The sequence below is a fragment of the Macaca thibetana genome, chromosome 20 (assembly GCF_024542745.1).
Source record: "Macaca thibetana thibetana isolate TM-01 chromosome 20, ASM2454274v1, whole genome shotgun sequence".
Taxonomy (NCBI): Eukaryota; Metazoa; Chordata; class Mammalia; order Primates; family Cercopithecidae; genus Macaca; species Macaca thibetana.
This window is the reverse complement of record NC_065597.1, coordinates 37,697,084-37,717,313: the sequence shown is the minus strand read 5'-3', so window position 1 is coordinate 37,717,313 and position 20,230 is coordinate 37,697,084. Positions and strand designations below refer to the sequence as shown.

Sequence of the window (20,230 nt, the reverse complement as noted above, 5' to 3'; positions counted from 1 at the left end):
CCAAAGCTAGGTGATAAGAGACACTGTGGCTTCTATTTTGTTCTCTCTTGGATCATTGGCTCTGGGGATAGTTGGCTGCCATGTTGTGTGGATACTCAAGCAACTCAGTGGAGGGGACCACATGGTAATGATCAGAAACCTCCTTCCCACAACTATGTGAATGAGTCATCTTGGAAGTGGATGCCCCAGTCTCAGTCAAGCCTCCAGATGACTGCAACCCTGTGTGACATCATAACTGCCACCTCATGAGAAAACCCAAGCCAGAATCACCCAGTTAAGCTGCTCCTGAATTTCTGAGGCACAGGAACTATGAGATAATACATGTTTGTTGTTTTATGCTACCAGGCTTTGGGATCATTGGTTATGCATCAATGGATAATTGATACAGTGCCTTAATGTGTAACTCCCACCAAAGCGGGTCAGTGCTTTGCATAGCCTCATTTGACTATTTTTTCTTTTCTTTTTTTTTTTTTTAAGTAAATAGTCATTTGTTAAATAATATTAACTATCACTATGGAGCTTACTGATATGGTGTCTGGTACAATACAATACTACGGGCTTTGCATACATCATTGCCTCAGTGAAATTCTCCGTGGCAATCCCATGCAACAGGTACCATTGCTGTTTTGTAATAGAGTCTTGGGAGCCAGACTACTTGGGTTCAATTATACTTCCCCCTACTTCCTGGGGCTGTGGCTTTTGGTGAATTATATCTTCCTGAGCCTCCGTTTCTCCAGCTGCAAAATGGAGGTAATTGTAGTACCTACCTCATTGGACCTCGTAAAGATTGGATACATTGCTATATGTGCTTAACATATGCAAGCTACACAATAAATGCTAGATATGATTATTTACAAATGACAGCACTGAGGCTTAGTGTGGCTAAGCTAATTTGCTCAAGGTGCCTTAACTGGCAAACAGTGGTGCTGGAATATGGACTCCTGTACCTCAGTCTTTTGAGGTCAGTGCTGCCCACTAGGAACAACATGTGCCATGTATGTCATTTAAAAATTTCTGGCCAGAGGCTGTGGCTCATGCCTGTAATCCCAGCACTTTGAGATAACAAGGTGGGCGGCTCACCTGAGGTCAGGCATTTGAGACCAGCCTGGCTAACATGGTGAAACCCCATCTCTACTAAAAACACAAAAATTAGCAGGGTGTGGTGGCTCACACTTGTAATCCCAGCTACTCAAGAGGCTGAGGCAGGAGAATCACTCAAGAGAGAAAATCCTGGGAGGCGGAGGTTGCAATGAGCAGAGATTGTGCCATTGTTCTCCAGCCTGGGCAACAGCATCTCAAAAAAATTCTAATAATTACATTTAAAACGTATAAAGAAACAGATAAAATTAATTTAAATAATAGTTCCAAACTTACGATGGTTCAACTTACAATTTTTTGGCTTTACAATGGTGCAAAACCATTGCAATGTAATATTTTCCCAGGCTGGAAATATGCAGTATGAGAGATAGTCAACACTTTACTATAAAACAGGTGTTGTGGCCAGGCGTATTGGCTCACGCCTGTAATCCCAAGACAGGCAGATAACTTGAGGTCAGGAGTTCGAGACCAGCCTGGCCAACATGGTGAAACCCCATCTCTATGAAAAATATAAGAATTAGCTGGGCATGGCGGTGCATGTCTGTAGTCCCAGCGACTCGGGAGGCTGAAGCAGGAGAATTGCTTGAACCTGGGGGGTGGAAGTTTGCAGTGAGCCAAGATCGTGCCACTGCACTCCAACCTGGGTGACAGAATGAGGCTCTGTCTCAAAAATAAAATAAAATAAAATAAAATATAAATAAAACAGGCTTTGTGTTAGATGATTTTGCCTAACTGTAGGCTAATGTAAGCATTCTGAGCATGCTGAAGGCAGGCTGGGCTGAGCTATGGTGTTCAGTAGCCTAGATATAATTAAGTGCATTTTTGACTTACAACATTTTCAACTTATAATGGGTTTACTGAGTCATAATGCCACAGTAAGTTGAGGAGCATCTGTATATCTTATTTAACCCTGTATGTTCAAAATACTGTCATTTCAATATGTAAAAACATAAAATCATTGTGATGCTTTACATTCTTTTTTCTTTTAATATCTGGAGTCTTCGAATTCCAGAGTGCATTTTGATGGCACAGCTCGGTTAGGACCAGCTGCATTTCCAGTGCTCAGTAGCCATGTGTGGGCAGCGGCTGCCATGTTGGAGGATGGCACAGGTCCAGGGCCCTCCTCTTCCTCTTTCCCACTGTGCTGCAGGCCTCCTTTGTGTCCCCAGGCCCATGAATGCATAAATCCTTCCCCATCCCAAACTAGGCTAAGTCCTCTTCGTCATGCATACTTAACAGCCTCTTGTTCTTATCCCTCATATTCCAGACAACACAACACATTATTACCGTTAATTTTATAAAACTGTTTCCAGTAGACTGAAGGCACCAGGAAAGCAGGGACTTTGTTCACGTGTTGGCTCCCTGTGCGATGTTGTTGAATAAATGAATGAATGAATAAAAAGATGTGAATGAGGCCTGGCACGATGGCTCATGCCCGTAATCCCAGCACTTTGGGAGGCCAAGGTGGGAGGATCACCTGAGGTCAGGAGTTCGAGACCAGCCTGGCCATAATAGTGAAACTTCATCTCTACTAAAAGTGCAAAAATTAGCCAGGCATGGTGGTGGATGCCTGTAATCTCAGCTACTCAGGAGGCTGAGGCAGGAGAGTTGCCTGCGCCTGGGAGGCAGATGTTGCAGTGAGCTGAGATTGCACCACTGTACTCCAACCTGGGCGACAGAGTGAGACTGTGTCTCAAAAAGAAAAAGTGAATGACACAGTCCTTGCCCTCAAGGGCTCCTACCTGTTTTGTGCTTATCCAGAATGACCTTCCTTCCTTACTCCTTTCTTTCTTTTCTTCTTTCCTCTCTCTTATTCTATCTTTTCTTTCATGAGGCATACCCAAGGTTAGTGGGGATCCGCTGTGATCTTCAATGCGCAAGAAGTTGGTTGCTATTAATAAAGTCCTACGTTTGTCTAACTAGGTCTCTCCCGTGTCACTATGCTGTGAAGTATCTGGAAGGCTATGTGGGCAGAGGCTGTGGCCATGAAAAACCCAGTGTTACAGCCAATCACAAACATGTTTAAAGGCAGAGAAAGAGGCCAGATCCATCTTCCGTCTTGGTGTAATCCGCCTCGGGTTGCTGCTTGGGTTGCTGCTTGGCTCCTTCCCCCTCGACCTCACTCAGTCTTTCCTTTGCTGCCTCCCTCCTTGGTCTCCCCCACAGCATCCCAGCCCCATTGTGCATTTCCCATGGAGATCCAAGTCTCAGAGACTGTTCCAGCTCCATCCTGGTGGGGCCCTAGGTTTTACTGAGGAGTACCTAGACCAGTACTTCTCACCTTTTAGTATGCACACGCAGCAGGGCACGGTGGCTCATTCTTGTAATCCCAGTACTTTGGGAGGCTGAGACTGGAGGATTGCTTGAGGCCAGTAGTTTGATATCCGCCTGACCCCTTTTCGACAAAAACTTTAGAAAAAATCAGCCAGGTATGGTGGTGTGTGCCTATAGTCCGAGCAACTCAGGAGGCTGAGTGGGGAGGATTGCTTGAGCTCAGGAGTTCCAGGCTGCAGTGAGTTATAATCATATCACTGCATTCCAGCCTGGGTGACAGAGTGAGACCATATCTTCAAAAAAAAAAAAGATTGCACTGGCATCACACAGGAACTCCTAGGAAAATGCGAATTCTGATTGACTGGACCTGGAAGGGGCCTGAGAATTCACATTTCTAACCAGCTCCCAGGCTGATGCTGCAGGTGCTGGTCCAGGGACGACACATTGAGGAGGAGCAAAAATCTAGAAGGAAGGCAAGCCTTTCTCCTGCTAATGTGGATGGCCTCTCACAGCAAAATTTCCATGTGCAATTACCCCCAAAGCCTCCTTCCACCAGGAGTGAAGATGAAAAGCAATTAAAGGAGTGGACAGAGATCTTCGTCCTGTCCTGTTGCTACTGAAAAAATAAATGAGAGGGCCGGGGGCAGTGGCTCAAGCCTGTAATCCCAGCACTTTGGGAGGCTGAGGCTGGGCGGATCACCTGAGGTCAGGATTTCAAGACAGCCTGGCCAGCACGGTGAAACCCTGTCTCTATTAAAAACACAAAAGTTAGCTGGATATGGTGGCAGGTGCCTGTAATACCAGGTACTCAGGAGGCTGAGGCAGGAGGCTTGCTTGAACCTGGGAGGCAGAGGTTGCAGTGAGCCAAGATCATGCCACCGCACTGCAGCCTGGACTATAGAGGGTGACTCCATTTCAAAAAAAAGAGAGAGAGAGAGAGAGGAGAGAGGACAACAGATTCCAGGTTATTCCTCTGACACAGCTCTCAGATGCCCTTGCATTCTGTCTTCCACAGCGGAGGCAGGTGGATGCGATGTGCTAGGGCTGCACGTGGCCCTGGCCCATCCAAGACAGTGTCACGCCCGTGAACATCAGGTAGGTCAAGTAGAGGGACAGCATGGGATTAAATTGGGTTCACAGCTGCAGAACACTCCACTCCAAATCTCGATGCATGAACCAGGGTAGATTCCAGCACAGACGAATGCATGCCTGTGCATTCGGAGTCAGAAAGGCCTGAATCAGTGCTGGCTCCACCCTTGATGGGCCATGCTGAACAAGTGGCTGAGCTTGGATTTACCTATCTATAAAATGGGGACAATTATGCTTATGGCCAGGGTGGTTGTTACAATTAATAAAAATAACATATGTAATGTATTAGTTAATGATTATGCATGAGGCCAATCATTATGAATGATGCGTTGCTTTTGGCGTGAATTCACTCACTTCATTTTCTCAGCAGCCTATGAGAAAGGTAATATAATTATTCTTTCTATTTTAGGAGGGAGCCAAGCTCAGAGAGGTGAAGTTGGTACCCCAAGGTCCCACAGTTAGAGTGCGATGCAGCTGGGATTTGAACCAAGGCAGTCTGATTCTGGGTTCCATCTTCTGGAGCACCACGCCTGAGGTGCATGTTCCTACACAGGTGCTTTGTGAATATCTGTGGTGTCCAACGAGTGAGTCATTTTCAACTTCGCTGAGAGATCCGGAGAAGGTGGCTTCTTGCCTTTCTCTTTCTCTCTCCTCTCCCAGATGCATTTTAGTGATTTTAAAACAAACAAAATAGGCCAGGCATGATGGCTAACGCCTGTAATCATGGCACTTTGGGAGATGATGGCGGGAGGATTGCTTGAATCCAGGAGTTAAAGATCAGCCTGGGCAACATGGTGAAAAAATAGAAAATTTAGCCAGGCGTGGTGGTGTGCACCTGTAATCCCAGCTACTCGAGAGGCTGAGGCATGAGAATCGCTTGAACTTGGGAGGTGGAGGTTGCAGTGAGCCAAGATCCCACCACTATACTCTGGGCTAGGCCACAGAGCAAGACTGTGTGCAAAAACATAAAAATAAATAAAAATAAAAAAATAAAACCACACAAAACCGCGTTTTAAAGAGCTGGCTCATGGTTCAAAAGGAGCAGAGGGATACACCCTGGAAAACATTCCTCCTGTCTCAACTCCCAGCTGCCAGCTCCTTTCCCTGAGGGAACCACTCTTATCAGCTTCTTGTGCGCGCACACACACATATGCCCCTTGCGGTTCAGATGACAGCACGCCCTATAGAATGTTCTGCCTTGACTTTGTCTAATCCATGGAGATTGCTCTGTGTTTCCAGAAGAGTTTCCTGATACCCCCGCCCTTCTGCCCCACTCCACTCCAAGCCTTAGTTTCCTCATCTGTGAAAGTGAGATAATAATACTGCCTTCCACAGGGGGGCTACGAACATTAAATAAAATGCATGGACAGTGCAGAGAAGAGGTCTATCACATCATCAGCACACACTTTACTCCATTCTATTTTTATTTGTATTTCTTTTTTGAGATGGGGTTTTGCTCTTGCTGCCCAGGTTAGAGTGCAATAGCGCGATCTCAGCTCACTGCAACCTCCGCCTCCCGGGTTCAAGTGATTCTCCTGCCTCAGCCCCCAAATAACTGGGACTACAGGCATGCGCCACCATGCCCAGCTAATTTCTGTATTTTTAGTAGAGACTGGGTTTCGCCATGTTGGCCAGGCTGGTCTCAAATTCCTGACCTCAGGTGATCCACCCACCTTGGTTTCCCAAGGTGCTGGGATTACAGGCCTGAGCCACCACGCTCAGCTCGTTTTATATTTTAAAACAGGCCAAGGAAGTGAGCACTGAAACGGCCTCCACTCTGCGCAGGCCACCAGGGCCAGCGCCAGCTCCTGGAGGTGATAAGACTTCCTGTTGGTGTTGGTCCACAGATAACTAGCCATTCACCCCAAAGACAGGAAGGGAGGAAGGAAGGGGCAAACCAAAATATGGACAAAGAAAACTTCAAAACCACTCTAAGAAATAGAAACAGAGGCCCCCGGACACCCAGCAATCCGGGCTGACTCTCCCCGTCCACGGGCCTCACCAGCACTGAGGTGGACGCCATCAGGCTTCAGACACTTTTCCTCAATGCCCCAGCATCAAGCAGAGTGGGGCGGCGAAGAGAAATCAGTGGGGCCGGTTCACATGGAGCCTCCAGATTCCATTCTCCAGTGATAAATAATGTACCAAACCCAGAAAACACTGCTCTGTGGAGCCTGGGCCTCTTATTCCAGAGGTGTGAGGAATCAGACAGGCACTTCTGCTCAGTCTGTGGAGCTGTGGATTCCAGGGGCACAGCAGGGGCCTCGGGTGGCCAGGCCAGTCCACTGCCAGCCTGTGGGCCAGCCAGGCTGCTGCGGGCCTCAGGCTTGACTAGGGTGCACCCACCATCCGTGCAGGAGGAGTCTGTCTCCTGCTATTCTGAATCTATTTCTCCCCTCCTGGTCATCAAAGTCCTTTAACACACACACACACACACACAAAAATAATAGTAACATTATTTTAATCTGTATTCATTTTTATCATCATTTAAAAGATTTTTTCACATAACCTCTGGAAACTCCTGCTATCTAATAAATATCAGGAAAAAAAGAGGAAAGGGAGAGAGAGAGGAGAGAGAGACCAGCAAGAGGCAGGGAAGCTCTGCTTTGTCAGGGAGAAGAAAATAAAGAGAAATCAGCCCAGCTTCAAAGGGCGCATTTCCATAATTGCCCTGTAACTTTGGCAAAATAAATCTGAGCGGCGGGGAAAAGCACAATCTCTCAGATGAGTGCACTCCAAAGGCCCTGGAGGGCTGCGGGCCCACTTGTTAGCGGCCTGGTGCAGTGAGAGAATGCAGGCTCGCCACCCAGTACAAAAGCCATGAAATCATAGCCTTCCCGTCCTGGCCGGCCAGGCCCCAGAGTGTGAGCTTACTCTTCCTTTGTCTCCCTCCTGCACCTTGACACGGGACACACACAAACACACACGCGCGCGCGCACACACACACACACGGGACACACACAAACACACACGCGCGCGCGCACACACACACACACGGGACACACACAAACACGCACGCGCGCGCGCACACACACACACACGGGACACACACAAACACACGCGCGCGCGCGCACACACACACACGGGACACACACAAACACACGCGCGCGCGCGCACACACACACACGGGACACACACAAACACACACGCGCGCGCGCGCGCACACACACACACGGGACACACACAAACACACGCGCGCGCGCGCGCACACACACACACACGGGACACACACAAACACACACGCGCGCGCGCACACACACACACACGAAAAATAAGCGAGTAAATAAATACACCCATACAAGGCAAAAGCCACACTAGTTAAGTTCTCATCTGCTAGAATCTTCTAGTAACCTGCACCTGACATTAAGATTCAAGGGAGACAGGCCCCAGCTTTCCAGACACACATCTCACTGGGGGTGACTCCCACTCTTTCACCCCAGAAGGTTTTGCCTCCAGACACTCCGGCCCTGGGCACCAGGCTGAGTTGAAACCGACTCTTCTGTTTTCCTCAGGCTCACACAGTTTTCTGTTTGCTTTCTCTCTCACCTGACTTCCCCGTTCCAGGGCCAAAAGTTGTTAAAGAACAAAAACGCTCTGCTTAGCACCCCGTTTTAATGTTTCTCTCAACAAAGCTGTGGCTTGCAGGAGAAAATCTTGCTGTGGCTGCCTTAGACACCTCTCCCTGCTTCAGCTCTGTGTTTCTCAACCTCAGCAGTACTGAAATTTGTAGTGGAGGATTGTTCTGCAGCACCCCTGACCGCTACCTATGAGATGCCAATAGCACCCCTACCCTAGTTCTGATGATCAAAAATGACTCCAGACATTGTCAAATGTCCCCAGGGAGGGGGCAAGGGAAAAGCACAATTGCCTGGTTGAGGACAACTGCTCTACTCTTAAGACCCTTTCCAGTCATGCCCTTACCTCGAGAAGAGATGCCTTCGTGGTGGTTTTCCATTCAGACCATTGGGATGGCCTTTGGAGAGCCTCCTTAGAGGGGAGGGGCAACTGCATCAAAGCTAGGTTCGTCACACAATAGACGGGCATGTTTTTGTTTTTGTTTTTGTTTGAAACAGAATCTCACTCTGTCACCAGCCTGGAGTGCAGTGGCTCGATTTCGGCTCATTGCAACCTCCGACTCCCTGGTTCAAGCGATTCTCCCACCTCAGCCTCCAGAGTAGCTGGAATTATAGGCGCGTGCCACCATGCCCAGCTAATTTTTGTATTTTTAGTAGAGACAGGGTTTCACCATTTTGGCCAGGATGGTCTCGATCTCTTGACCTTGTGACCTGCCCGCCTCGGCCTCCCAAGGTGCTGGGATTACAGATATGAGCCACGGCGCCAGACGGGCATTTTTAATTGGTCAAGTTGGCTGAATCCAAGGACAGCAGCGAATTAGGATCAAGAGGCAGTATCCAGAGAGGTCAAAGGGCCCCCTCACCCCCACAATTATCTTTGAATTCACAGTTCTTTCCTTTATGCCTAATCCTAGACAACACCGGATTTGGAAGAAAGCTTGGATAAATTCATCTAATCCAAGCCCTCCATTGCACGGATGTCAAAAGTGGGACTAGAGAGAGTATGAGCCCTGCCTCCACTCAAGCTGGTGTTAGTTCATCACAGACACAATTTTTACAAACAATTGTCCATTTTCACTCAATGAGGGTGAAGGGTAGCTGCAACCAGAAATTGTAGGATACGGAGGACATTTCTAGAAGGATACAAACAATGAGGCCCAAAGCAAGTCTCCAGCAAAAACTTCCCAATAAAACTAAAACAGAAAATGTCTGACATCCAATTCTTACCCAAGCATTCAATCCCTATGGCCGACCTTGCAAAACTCAGGCAGGGGTGAGACAGTGGAGTCTCTGAGCCCGGCTGTCCTCTGGGTGCTCAGAGAACACCCGCCTGGTACGTGGGACCCTGTTCTGTCCTCATTCCTCACCTGGGACAGGTGATTGGCTTCTGTTGCACCTGCCCTCTGGTCCTTCCATGTTGTTTTCTAGCTGTACCCCACCTCCCCCTTCCTGTATTCCCCTAGAGAGAAATTCAATTGGAAACCATTAATATGCTGGTCCCAGAGGTGGACAATCACTTAGGGAGATAATTTCATTCTCCTCCGGCTCCCTGGCTCTGGGATGCTCCCCCGCTCCCCAGCTCCACGCAGATAATGAGGGAAGCAGTGCCACACTTCTCCTCCTCTGACCTAATTGATTATCCCCACACACCTTGGAGCGCTTTGCATAACCAGCCCCGACAGCAGGAACCCCTTCCAGGAGGGGTGATTGACATATTTTATTTCTAATTGAAGCTTAATCAGGACCAGGGATGAGATTCCCATAGTCCCTCTCCTTCTCTCCCTCCTGGTTTCCCTTTAAGATTTTTAAGGACAGACAATAAGGGATGGAGGCATTCCAGGGACCCCTGAGAGGAGGGAGATGAGGGGAGGGCTTAGGGAGGAGGTTCTGGGAGGAAGAGAAGAAATGGGAGTTCAGTCAAGTGAAAGACGCCACAAGGACTATCTCCTCTTCCCTCTTTCAGCTGTGAAGCTGAAGCTGAGACTCTTTTTCTGTTTTGATTAGATTATCTTATTGGGGTCAACTTGGGACCACTTGAGGGCTCATGTGTTCTATGGGATAAGAGAAAATACGGATGCATGGGAACTGCTCCTAGGTTTATGCCAAGTCTCCTCTGGTACCTAAATCTACTGATTTTTCAGTGGGGACAGAAAGTGGCTCATGCAAGGACCATTATCCCTGGGATGTGGCCTGAGAAGCTGACTTTACTCTGGGGTCTCCACCAGAGAAAGACCTAGAGACCTGCACTCAGGCATCTTCAAGCCCCACCTGCTTCTCCATACCCATCTGGCTGTGAGCAGATCCCCTGCCTCCTCTTGGGTGGTGTTCAGTGTAAAGAGGCCACCTAACTTCTGCTGTCACCTCCATGATCACAGCCCCCTCTCTGCTGTGCCCCTGCCTGGGAAGTTTCCTCTCTTGCTTAGCTGAGCTGGAGTTGCAAAGGATCCTGGGATGCCTGAATGCAGACACCTCACTTTTGTTGCTAATGAAAGGGGTGGAGTGTAATACTGCTGGGAGTTTAAAAAGCGAAGTTGGAGATTCTGAAATGTAATTTTAATAGTAAAATGACCAGGTGCTGAGGATCAAGCCTGTACTCCCAGTGCTTTGGGAGGCTGAGGTGGGAGGATTGCTTGAGGCCAGGAGTTGAAGATCAGCCTGAGCAACTGTCTCTACAAAAATAAAAAAATAGCAGGGTGTGGTGGTGTGTGCCTGTAGTTCTAGTGAGTAGAAGGCTGACATAGGAGGATGATTTGAGCCCAGAAGTTTGAGGTTGCAGTGAGCTATGATTGCACCAGCCTGGACAACAGGCTGGGCAATACTCCAGCCTGGGCAACAGAGTGAGATCCTGTCTCTAAATTAAAGAAAAAAAGAGTAAGATTGCTTCTTCCCACCTACCTCGTGTCAGCCCTGGACATTCTTCCTCTTTGCCCTCATTATTCCCATTTTGTAGATGAGGAGATAAGGGCTCAGAGAAGTGAATTGTCTGCCTTGGGTTTCACAGGGGGTAAGTGGGAGCAGAGTCGGTGCCAGTTAAGCTTCTGAGGCCTGAGCTGTTGAGGTGTCGGAGTGCTGTCCTTGTCAAGTCATTCAATGTGCTAACCAGTCGCTGCCCGGGTCCTGGCGTTCCGGCCTCAGTTCCAAGTCCGCGAGGATGAGCGGGCTCCACGTCTGGGGGCGCTGTGAGCAGGGCCAGAGCAAAACCTCAGTCTGAGCTTACGAACTGGGAAGGAGCCTGAACCCCAGAAACACCGTTAACAAAGAGAGGGAACGCTGGGGAGCCGAGGAGACGTCTCTTTGGCCTCTGAGGAAGGGGCTGGAGGAGCAAGCCAGCGGAGGAGCGGCTTTGCCCGGTGTCCACTAGCGGTTCGCCAGCCCTCTGTGCGCTCGCAGAGTGACACAGAGGCCGACACAGCCCCCTCCCCACTCGCCCATGGGGCGCCGCTGCACCTTGATCGCCCCCTTCGCGGAAGGGACTCCCGAGGCGCGGCGCTGACGGCTGGGCCCGCACGGCCCAGTCCTGTCGGGCTCCGCTCTGCTACCGCCGGGTCTCGAAGTTGTGCAATGTTGAGCCGTGTCTTGTTCCGTGGCTTCGGGGAATGTGCGCGCTTCCCATACCTCCCTGGAACGCGGGAGATAGTCACACGCGCCACCCTGAGGGTCAAACACCCCGCATCTGGCCACACCGCGCCACTGTGAGGGTCAAACACCCCGCATCTGGCCACACCGTACCTTTAGTAACGTGGGGAGGGGGCAAAAAAAATGTGTCTCTCCTTCTTACCCCGAGGTGTCACTCGCCCAAACACTCCCTACAGCTTCTTCAAGTCAAACTTGGGCCAGGCTGGCTGGCTGACTGCGAGAGGAAAAAGAGGGTGCGGAGGGGGCGCGGCGCGCGGCAGGGTGGAAAGGCCAGGGAGGCGAGGCGCCGAGCGTCCCCTTTGTCCTGTAGAGGGAGCTCCAGCCCCAAATTTCCCAGCTGCCTCCCCCGGCCCGCCCACCCCAGGCCCGCCTGGAGCCGGAATCCCGGCTGGAAAGGTGCTGCGGGTCTGACACCCCCGCAACCCCTGCGCCGGGACTTTAGCAGGATGCCTCTTCTAGGGCACGTGGGAAAACCCACCAGGGTGCCAAGACGCACAGATGCTGCCAGGACCCGGGCTCCAACTCTCAACTAGAGCTGGGCAGTCACACATCATCTAGAGGGTTGATATGTACCCCTAGGCTCCCCTCTTCTCCATATCTGCCTCCACCGTCACCCCACACCCTGGCATTTATAAAGACAGAAGGGGTGCAACCGGCTTGGAAGGAGGATGGAATCTGGGCTCGCACAACCTCTTATAGGTAACTCTGAGAAAGCCTCAATTGTGTCGATCAAAGAATGGGGACGGGGGCGGGGCGGGGGGGAGTGATGAGAACACGCCCCCACCACCCGCGCAGGCTAACCCCGTTGTGTCCAGACTCTTCTCTAAATCTTTTGGCAAGGTCGCCAGAGAAGGATCCAAGCCACCGCGGTTGCTCCCGTAGAACTGTGGGTCGGGCCCAGATTCCTGGCTCTTAGCAAAGAATCTTGTCGGGGTCTCCCACCTGTCTCCTGCTCCCGTTCTCTCCGCCGCCCCAGGTGCTTTTCCAGCCACTTCTCCTGCTGCGGCGCCCCCAGCCCCGCCACTTCTGCGCCCCCTCAGCTATTGCTGTCGTTTGACTACTCGGTCCTGATTCGTCTCTCGTCCTTTCCCGCGAATTCTTCAAACAACCAAAGGGAGAAAAAACCCCCAAAACAAAAAAACACCAAACAGATCCGTCGAGGGGGCAGACAGGCGGGTTATAGTCAAAGTGGCAGCAGCTCATTTATTTAGCCAAAAATAGATACTTTCTCGTACAATTTGGTTCACACATATGTACATTTCTCTGTATATATACACACACACACAAAGGCAGACACGTTTATTCTCACTGAAACTCCACCCCCCAAAATCAACCGAACAAACAAACCTCACAGCGAATGCGGGGTGCCACAGAAGCGACTTGGGGAGGGCTGAGGAGGACTGGTTTTATTTCTTTTTTCTTTCTTTTTTTTAGTTTTGCTTTTAGGTATTTATACACTGACATGCTTACAAGTTGTAACTATACAGAGCGATTTTTTTTTACAATTATTACAACGATTAAAAAAAGTTTTTGTTTTGTTTTGTTTTGTTTTTTAAAGAACTAGGATGAGGAGAGAGCCGATAAGACCAGGGCGGCGTCCAGATGGTTCTGGGGCCTGGAAGAGAGAGACAGTAATAGCAAAAAAGGTGAGATTCAGGAGCGCAGAGGCGGCCTAGGGCCGGGAGATCCTACTTGGGTTGGGGCCGAGAGTCAGGAAGGTGTCGCAATGTAAAATTATGTCCAGTTGTAGATGTGTGTGTTGGGGGTTTAACTGTAGGGTGGGCACGAGGCGTCAGGACCCGAGGTCTGAGGCTGGAAAGAGGTGAGCATCAGAGAGCCGCCACCCGCCCCAGTGGCCTGTGGGCCCAGCCACGCAAGGCTTCCCCTAGAAGGTACAGGCGCTGTACCCACCGGCCGCGCCTGGGGTGCCTGGGCTGGACCTGGAGAGCTGTCGCAGGGCCTACAGGGGCGACCGAAGAAGTGACTTTCGTCCCCTTTTACAAAATGCGTCCCAGCAGGGTTCCATGCTATTCCCGGGCAAAAGGCCGTGCGTGGTGCTCCACGTTCTCTCCTTTCCCCTCCAGTCAGTCCCCCTAGCCCCCCAACCTCGGGGTCTTACCGCCTGGGCACGGGCTGGAAAGCTGTCTTGAGTAACTTTTTCTCCACTTCCAAGGCACTACAGCGATCTAAGGGAAGCGGGGGAAGAAAAAGGAGGGCCTTTAGAGCGCTCGGTTCCGGCGCCCAGGGCCGCAGAAAGCAGGAGCGGAGAGGGACGCGCCCTGCGCCTCCCGGACCCTGCCCCTCCCGGCCAGCTCCGGCACTATCCGCAGAGCCCGTCCCCGCTCCGCGTCCAGCGCTCAGCAGTCACCTGTTCCGCCTTCGGGCTCCGCGGGCCGAGCGAAGGCGGCGGCGGCAGCCGGGTGGCCCGCGGCTCCGGGAAGTCCCAGCAGGTGCGGAGGGGCCGAGCCCAGCAGGGAGAGCGGGTGCGGGCGGGGACCGGGCGGCGGGCCTGGAAACGGCCGGTTGGTCCAAGCCGGGAACTTGCCCAGCGGCGCTGAGACCAGTCTGTGAGCGGCGGCGGCGGCGGCGGCCGGAGAGAGCTGCAGGGCGGGAGGCGCGACCGCTGCCCCCGGTGGAGACCCCCCCGCGCCGGGAGGCGAGCGGCGCGGGTTGTCCGGGCTTGTGGCAGTCTCCGCGAGGGACCAGATCTTGGGCTTCTGCAGGGCGGAGGCGGGGATTGGTGCGGGAGCGCAGGGGTCCAGGCCCACGGGGGGCGAGGGCGGAGACGGTGAGGACACGGCCACCGGTGGCGGCGCTGAAGCCAGACTCAGGACCGGTAGTGGCCGGTCCTCCAAGCCCTCAGAGCTGTCTTCTGAGTCGCTATTTTTGGAGTCCGAAATGGGTCCCAGGCCGAGGTCGCCATCCCTGCGCGCCGCCCCAGCCAGGGACAGCTCAGGCCCGGCGGCCGCGCCGTCTAAGTTCTCCAAATCGATCTCCTCGTCCTCGTCGTCGTCCGCCAGGCCCTCGCCCCCCGTGTCCTCCTCCTCCCCCCCGAGCTCCTCCTCCTCCAGCTCTAGCTCGCGTTTGCCATCCTCCTCGTCCTCCTCTTCGTCTTCCTCCTCGCGCTCGCTCCCATAAGCGTTTCCCTCCTCGTCAGTGCGGCTGCGAGGCGCCCAAGTCATCTTATTCTCCTTCTTGAGGCGCCGGCGCGCGTTGGCGAACCAGGTGGACACCTGGGTGAGGGTCATCTTGGTGATGATGGCCAGCATGATCTTCTCGCCCTTGGTGGGGTAGGGGTTCTTGCGGTGCTCGTTGAGCCAGGCCTTGAGCGTGCTGGTGCTCTCCCTGGTGGCGTTCTTGGGACGGGACGGGTCCCCGAATTGATACTGGCCATACGGGTAGAAGGCGGGGTGCGGGTGCGGAAACGCGGCAGCCGCGGCCGGATGCTGCACCCCGGGGCTGTCCTTCAGCTCATACTGCGCGCCCTGTAGGCACATGGAGAAGGAAGGAACACGCGCGGAGGGAGCGCGGGTGAGCCCCAGCCGTCGCTGCCTCCCCCCTCCTGGCCTGCACCCCTCTAGTCCGAACCCCGCGCGCTCAGCTCGCCCTGCGCCCCAGCGCCAACCCCTCCTTCCCTGGCTCCGCGGGCTCTTACCAGCTGTGGGAAGATGGGCAGCTCCGCGGCGTAGGGCAGGAAGGCGCCGTAGCCTTGGGCGGCGGCGGCCGCCGCGGCCGCGGCGTAGGGCGCCCCGTACACGGACGAGAGCACGTTGGACAGGGACCCCGAGGCGGCCAACTCTGAGGCTCCGGCACCCGGGCCGCCCCGGGCCCCCGCACTGCCGCCGCTGCCGCCAGCGGCCCCCGGACGCTCGGACGGGTAAAGCGGGCGGATGTATTGGTATCCCAGCTGGGGGAAGGACATGGTGGCCCGCGGGGCACGGACGGAGAGGGGGCCCGGCCCCCGGGCCGCCCAGCTCAGCGCCGCCCGCGGGCTCCGGCGCGCATCGGGAGCTGGGCCGGGCTTGGGGCCGCGCTGCCGCCGGCGCTGCGCTGTGCTCCGCGTTCGCCTATTGATCTGCTCCGCGGCGGCGACGGCGGCGGCGAGGAGCCAGGTCAGGTCCGAACAGATTGGCGGAGATTCCCGGGGCTCCGGGCTCTGATTGACATTTCTACAGGGCGCAAGCCCCTCCTCTCTGCGCCGCACTCCCTCCTCTCGGCCGCCGGAGCTGCCTCTGCCCGCGCCTCGCTCCTCACTGCCCTCCTCTCCCCAGCAGTGTCGCGCCTCGCTTCCTTCTCCCTCCTCTAGTTTTCACTCCCCCTCCTCGCCCTTCCTCTCCCCTCCCCTCCCCTCCCCGCACTCCTCTTCCCCCCAGGATCGCTTCCGCTCCTTCGGGCTCCTGCACTGCCCTGGACGCTATGAAACTCTCCTTTCTCCTCTCCCCTTCCCTTTCCCTTTCTCACGATGGCTTTTGCTCTCCGGTCCGTTCCCTTCACTTTTTCCTCTCTCACTACTTCTATTCTTTAAATCTCTCTCTTTACTCACACGATACTTCCCCCAACCTTTCCAGCCTCTGCACCCTGGGCTAAGTAAGGCAGCCAAAAGTTGTGGACACTTAGGGTGCCGCGCGGGGGGTGTGTGTCCGTGTCTGTGTGTCCATCCCCGCCCTTCCACCCCCTCCCTCGCCCTTCCCCAAATCTCGGGTCTGACGTCGCGCCCTCTTATTCGACTTTTCCCCGCGTCTCTTCCCCGAGTCGCCAATCGCCTGGGCGCCTTACGGGCGAGGCCGCCCACCCCCGCGGATTCCGCGCGCAGGGCGGGGCGGGGCAGGGGCGGGAGCCGGAGCGCCGCGAGTCCCTGCCCGCCCCCTCCTGCCCGCGACGGGCGGGGGAGCGAGAGGCGCGGGGACTGGGTGAGTGCAGGGTCAGCTCGCCCCTCCCGCCTCCCGCCCCTCCAAGCCTGTTCCCAGGCCGAGGCGCGGGACCGTGGCCGAGGCTGGCTCCGGGGGCCCCCCTGTGCCCGAGCCCCTTTTGCAGCTCGCACCTCTGGACTCCTGGCCACTTTCAGCAGCGTAGGGAGGGAGCTAGCAGCCGGCGTGGGGGTGGGGAGCGAGGGAGTGCGTCCTAATATCGTCTTCAGAGGCCCCTTCGCTGCCCTGCGGGGGCGAGGCAGCCCCCCATCCAGGAGGACAAAACCCTGAGATTAGCCACTTAACGCCGCCCCCGGGTCCGCGTGCGAATCCCTTACTAAAAATGGCGGGCTGGCTCCAGGGGCTGAAGGGTGGCAATCCGGGGGCGCTGGAAGGGTGGGGAGCCGCCACATATCGGTGAAGCAGGCCTGCGCCCCAGGCGGCTGGGAATGGGGGAGGAGCAGGGCACCGGGCCACGGAGGCCCTAGGAACTTTTGGAGAGCTCTTCGAGAAGTTTCTATATTGGCGTTTTCGTGTGTAGAGATCTTTCCTTGCGCGACCCCTACCCCTTCTCCCGGTCCCGGCGCGAACCTCTTTTCTCTCTACAAGGATCCTCCCACCGCCTCCGGTGGGGATGGAAGGCAAGAGTTTTGGTTTAATGATGGGATATTTCCTGAATCAAACTTGAAATCCCAGGATCGGGCGCCCACCTTCACGGATTAGGGCGTGCAGTCGTCAGCAGCATTGAAATTCCCAGCATTGCCGCGGCTGGGGGCTCAGAGCTTTAGGCCGCGGCGGCGACCCACAAGCCAGCCAGGCCTGCAGTGGGCACGCCCCGGAGACAAAACGGGGGTGGCAACTCTGCCGTGGAGTGGCCAGCCCCAGCTCGGAGGCGGAAACCGTCACCTTGCATGGATGGATCCAGGAATCGAATTCGAATTCCACCAGAGTGGCAGGATTAGAGGAGATCAGAGGGTCTCGGCCCCGGCTGTCTCTGATCACAGCTCTGGGGAGCACAGCTCTGGGGAGCCCAGCTCTGGAATGAAAGATGCTTCCACCACTACGGCAGACACCCAGTTTTGATCCCACCCCCACCGCCCACCTCCCACTTCCCACCTCTTTCCGGGGGTCTTGGCACAGGCCCGCGGCCCTAGTAGGTGTGAATGCCAAAAACCCTGCGGGGGCGGGGCGGGGGCGGGGAGGAAGCTTGGGAAAGTTTGAGGAGGACCAGGTTTGGCGGCAATGAGGGAAAGTGGGGTACTCCCAGACTGCATCTGAGCAGTTTCCCTATCACCTTCCCTCCCGCCTCAGCCTGGTGTCGGAGAGCCTGGTGCCTTCTCAGGAGCCTAGCCGAAGGAGGCGTCATCAGGGGCCGCCCTGACTTTGAAATACCTCCTCGACGCCTGATTTCGTTTCCCGTTATACCTCTCAGAGAGTAGCATAGGGAATGTTGGGCTAACTTTCACGCGAAGAAACTTGGGATTACAAAATTGAGAGTAACGTTATTTTCCGGGATATTTCCTAGGTGTCAGACCTTGAGCCTCGACGGCCCTGAAGTCATAGTGTTTGTACAAAGTGGTGGCACCAGACCAGGGGGGAGCCGAGCGAGATTCTGAGGTGGGGGGAATAGGGCTACGCTGTAAGTGATCGAGTGAGACTCCCGATATTTAATTCAGCTTTTTTCAGAAGGAAAAGAAAAAACAATAATGAGCCTCGGAGATGCTCCTTCCGCATTAACCAGCTATCGACCTGGCTGCGTCGGACTGCGGGCGGCGAGAAAGAGGCCAGGGAAGGGCCAGGCGGCTCTTAGGGACTCAGTCACGCTGGCTGGGGGATGGGGGACGCCCACAGCCCAGGGAGTGAGCCTCCAGACCCAGACGCGGACCCAAGAACCTCGCATATTAGATCCCTCCAGGCTCCCCAGGCCTCGAGCAGAAGCGGCCTCCTGGCTACCCTACTTTCCAACTGAGAACAGCCCTGGTCTGTCCGGGCCATCTGCGCGCCACGTCGAGACTCAGCGTCCCAGGCAGCAGCGTCCAACGTGGCGCTGGTCCGCCAACTCGACTGGGCCAGTGGAGCCCGGCTGTGGGCTGAATTCGAGGGTCCGAGGGCAGCTGAACCTTTTCCAGGGATTTTTAATCCAACAGATTAAATGGTCAGAGTGACACGCTCGCATAGGGAAGAAAAGCAGGTGCATGGAAGTAGATTTGGGAAAGTCGCGCGCACGAACGCGCTTCACGCAGAAGCTTCTCCATCATCTTGCCTTCTTTCAACATTCCTAGCGCACAAAGCGCTTTGGAGACTCACTGCAGGCCTTCTCAATGCTGCCCAGGGAGCGGGGAGTGTTCAGAGAGGGTGTCTGTCCATCGCATGCACTTGGCGCGCGTGCGCTGGTTGCGCACCAGGAGCCGCTGCCCGACGAGTGCCACGAGTCCGCGGCCCGCCAGGCTCTGTGGGCTGCGCCGCGCACTTCACAAGAGCTGAGTCACCAGGCCCGCTTCCTGCCCCCTCCTTACCCAGCCTCACGGTGCTCACGCGTCCCGGTCAAGGGCAGCCGCTGCAGCCCTGGGACTCCCAGCCCCGGCCCATCTTCTATCCATCCCTCCCAGGCCCTGAGTCCCTGGGCTGCGGTGCCAACCCGCGATCTCTGAGCTTCCTGCAGACGCTGCGGCGCGCGCTCCTACCGTTCCCTCCCCCTCGCGCTCGGGTTACAGGTTAATGAAATGCTCGTTTTCCTCAGTCATTTGTTTTGTTTTCCTGCAAAGTTCTGATAAGTAGCTAACCAACGAAGCTTGTAATTACAATCTTACAGAAACCGGGCCGATCTGTATATAAATCTCACCATCCAATTACAAGATGTAATAATTTTGCACTCAAGCTGGTAATGAGGTCTAATACTCGTGCATGCGATAATCCCCTCTGGATGCTGGCTTGATCAGATGTTGGCTTTGTAATTAGACGGGCAGAAAATCATTATTTCATGTTCAAATAGAAAATGAGGTTGGTGGGAAGTTAATTTCTCTCCGCTCTGTGAAGCGTAGACAAGAATTTAATGATTTAATTACAGTTGTAAGCCCTTTCCATGAGACTTAAATTGAGCTGAGAATATTTTTTTTCCTTCTCTCTCTCTCCCTCTCTCTCACTTTCGCGTTCTCTTTCTCCGCTATTAGCAGCGGCGGACTCCTGAGAGCATGGCCTGGCGTCCGCACAGGGTGGAATTCGTATTTGGCCAGGAATCCGGACTCCGAGCATCCCAGGAGACGCGGACCGGGGGCCTCCAGAGCTCTCCGGAGCGTGCTGCCGCTCCCCACCGGCCACCAGGGACTTGGAGGCCCTTCTTGGGTCCGGAGAAGCGACGGGGAAACTTAGGGGTAAACTTTGCCAACTTCGCTCTCGGCGCGGGAGAGGCCGCCGGCCGGAATGGTGCAACAGCGGTGGCTGGCCGCGACGCGCAGGGTGGGCCCCGGGCCAGGGCTGGGCACCCGGGAGCGAGTCGGAATGCCCAAGGTGGGGCGTGAAGGCTGTGGGCTCTTAGGTCCCCCGCTCCGCCCCTGCGCCTCCTGCGACCCGGCTCACTTCCCTGCGTCTGTCAGCGGCCCGAGAGGCGCAGCACCCTGAGTGACCTGGCTGGAAGATCCTGGCCCTCCGCGG

General features: G+C 54.6%; 2 protein-coding genes across 2 annotated transcripts; one reads left to right on the top strand and one right to left on the bottom strand.

Moving 5' to 3' along the window:
* Nucleotides 1-12,849: 12,849 nt before the first annotated feature.
* On the bottom strand, nt 12,850-16,438 carry IRX3 (iroquois homeobox 3). The gene is made up of 4 exons (XM_050774895.1): nt 15,328-16,438; nt 14,041-15,157; nt 13,792-13,858; nt 12,850-13,287 (listed from the first exon to the last, which is right to left on the bottom strand). The coding sequence occupies exons 1-4, from the start codon at nt 15,592-15,594 to the stop codon at nt 13,233-13,235; spliced, it is 1,506 nt and encodes a 501-aa protein (XP_050630852.1). The 5' UTR covers nt 15,595-16,438; the 3' UTR covers nt 12,850-13,232.
* On the top strand, nt 15,148-19,179 carry LOC126944988 (uncharacterized). Its single transcript, XM_050774900.1, has 2 exons — nt 15,148-15,203; nt 18,105-19,179. Exon 2 carries the CDS (start codon nt 18,286-18,288, stop codon nt 18,742-18,744), a length of 459 nt encoding a protein of 152 aa, XP_050630857.1. The 5' UTR covers nt 15,148-15,203; nt 18,105-18,285; the 3' UTR covers nt 18,745-19,179.
* The last annotated feature ends 1,051 nt before the right edge of the window (nt 19,180-20,230 follow it).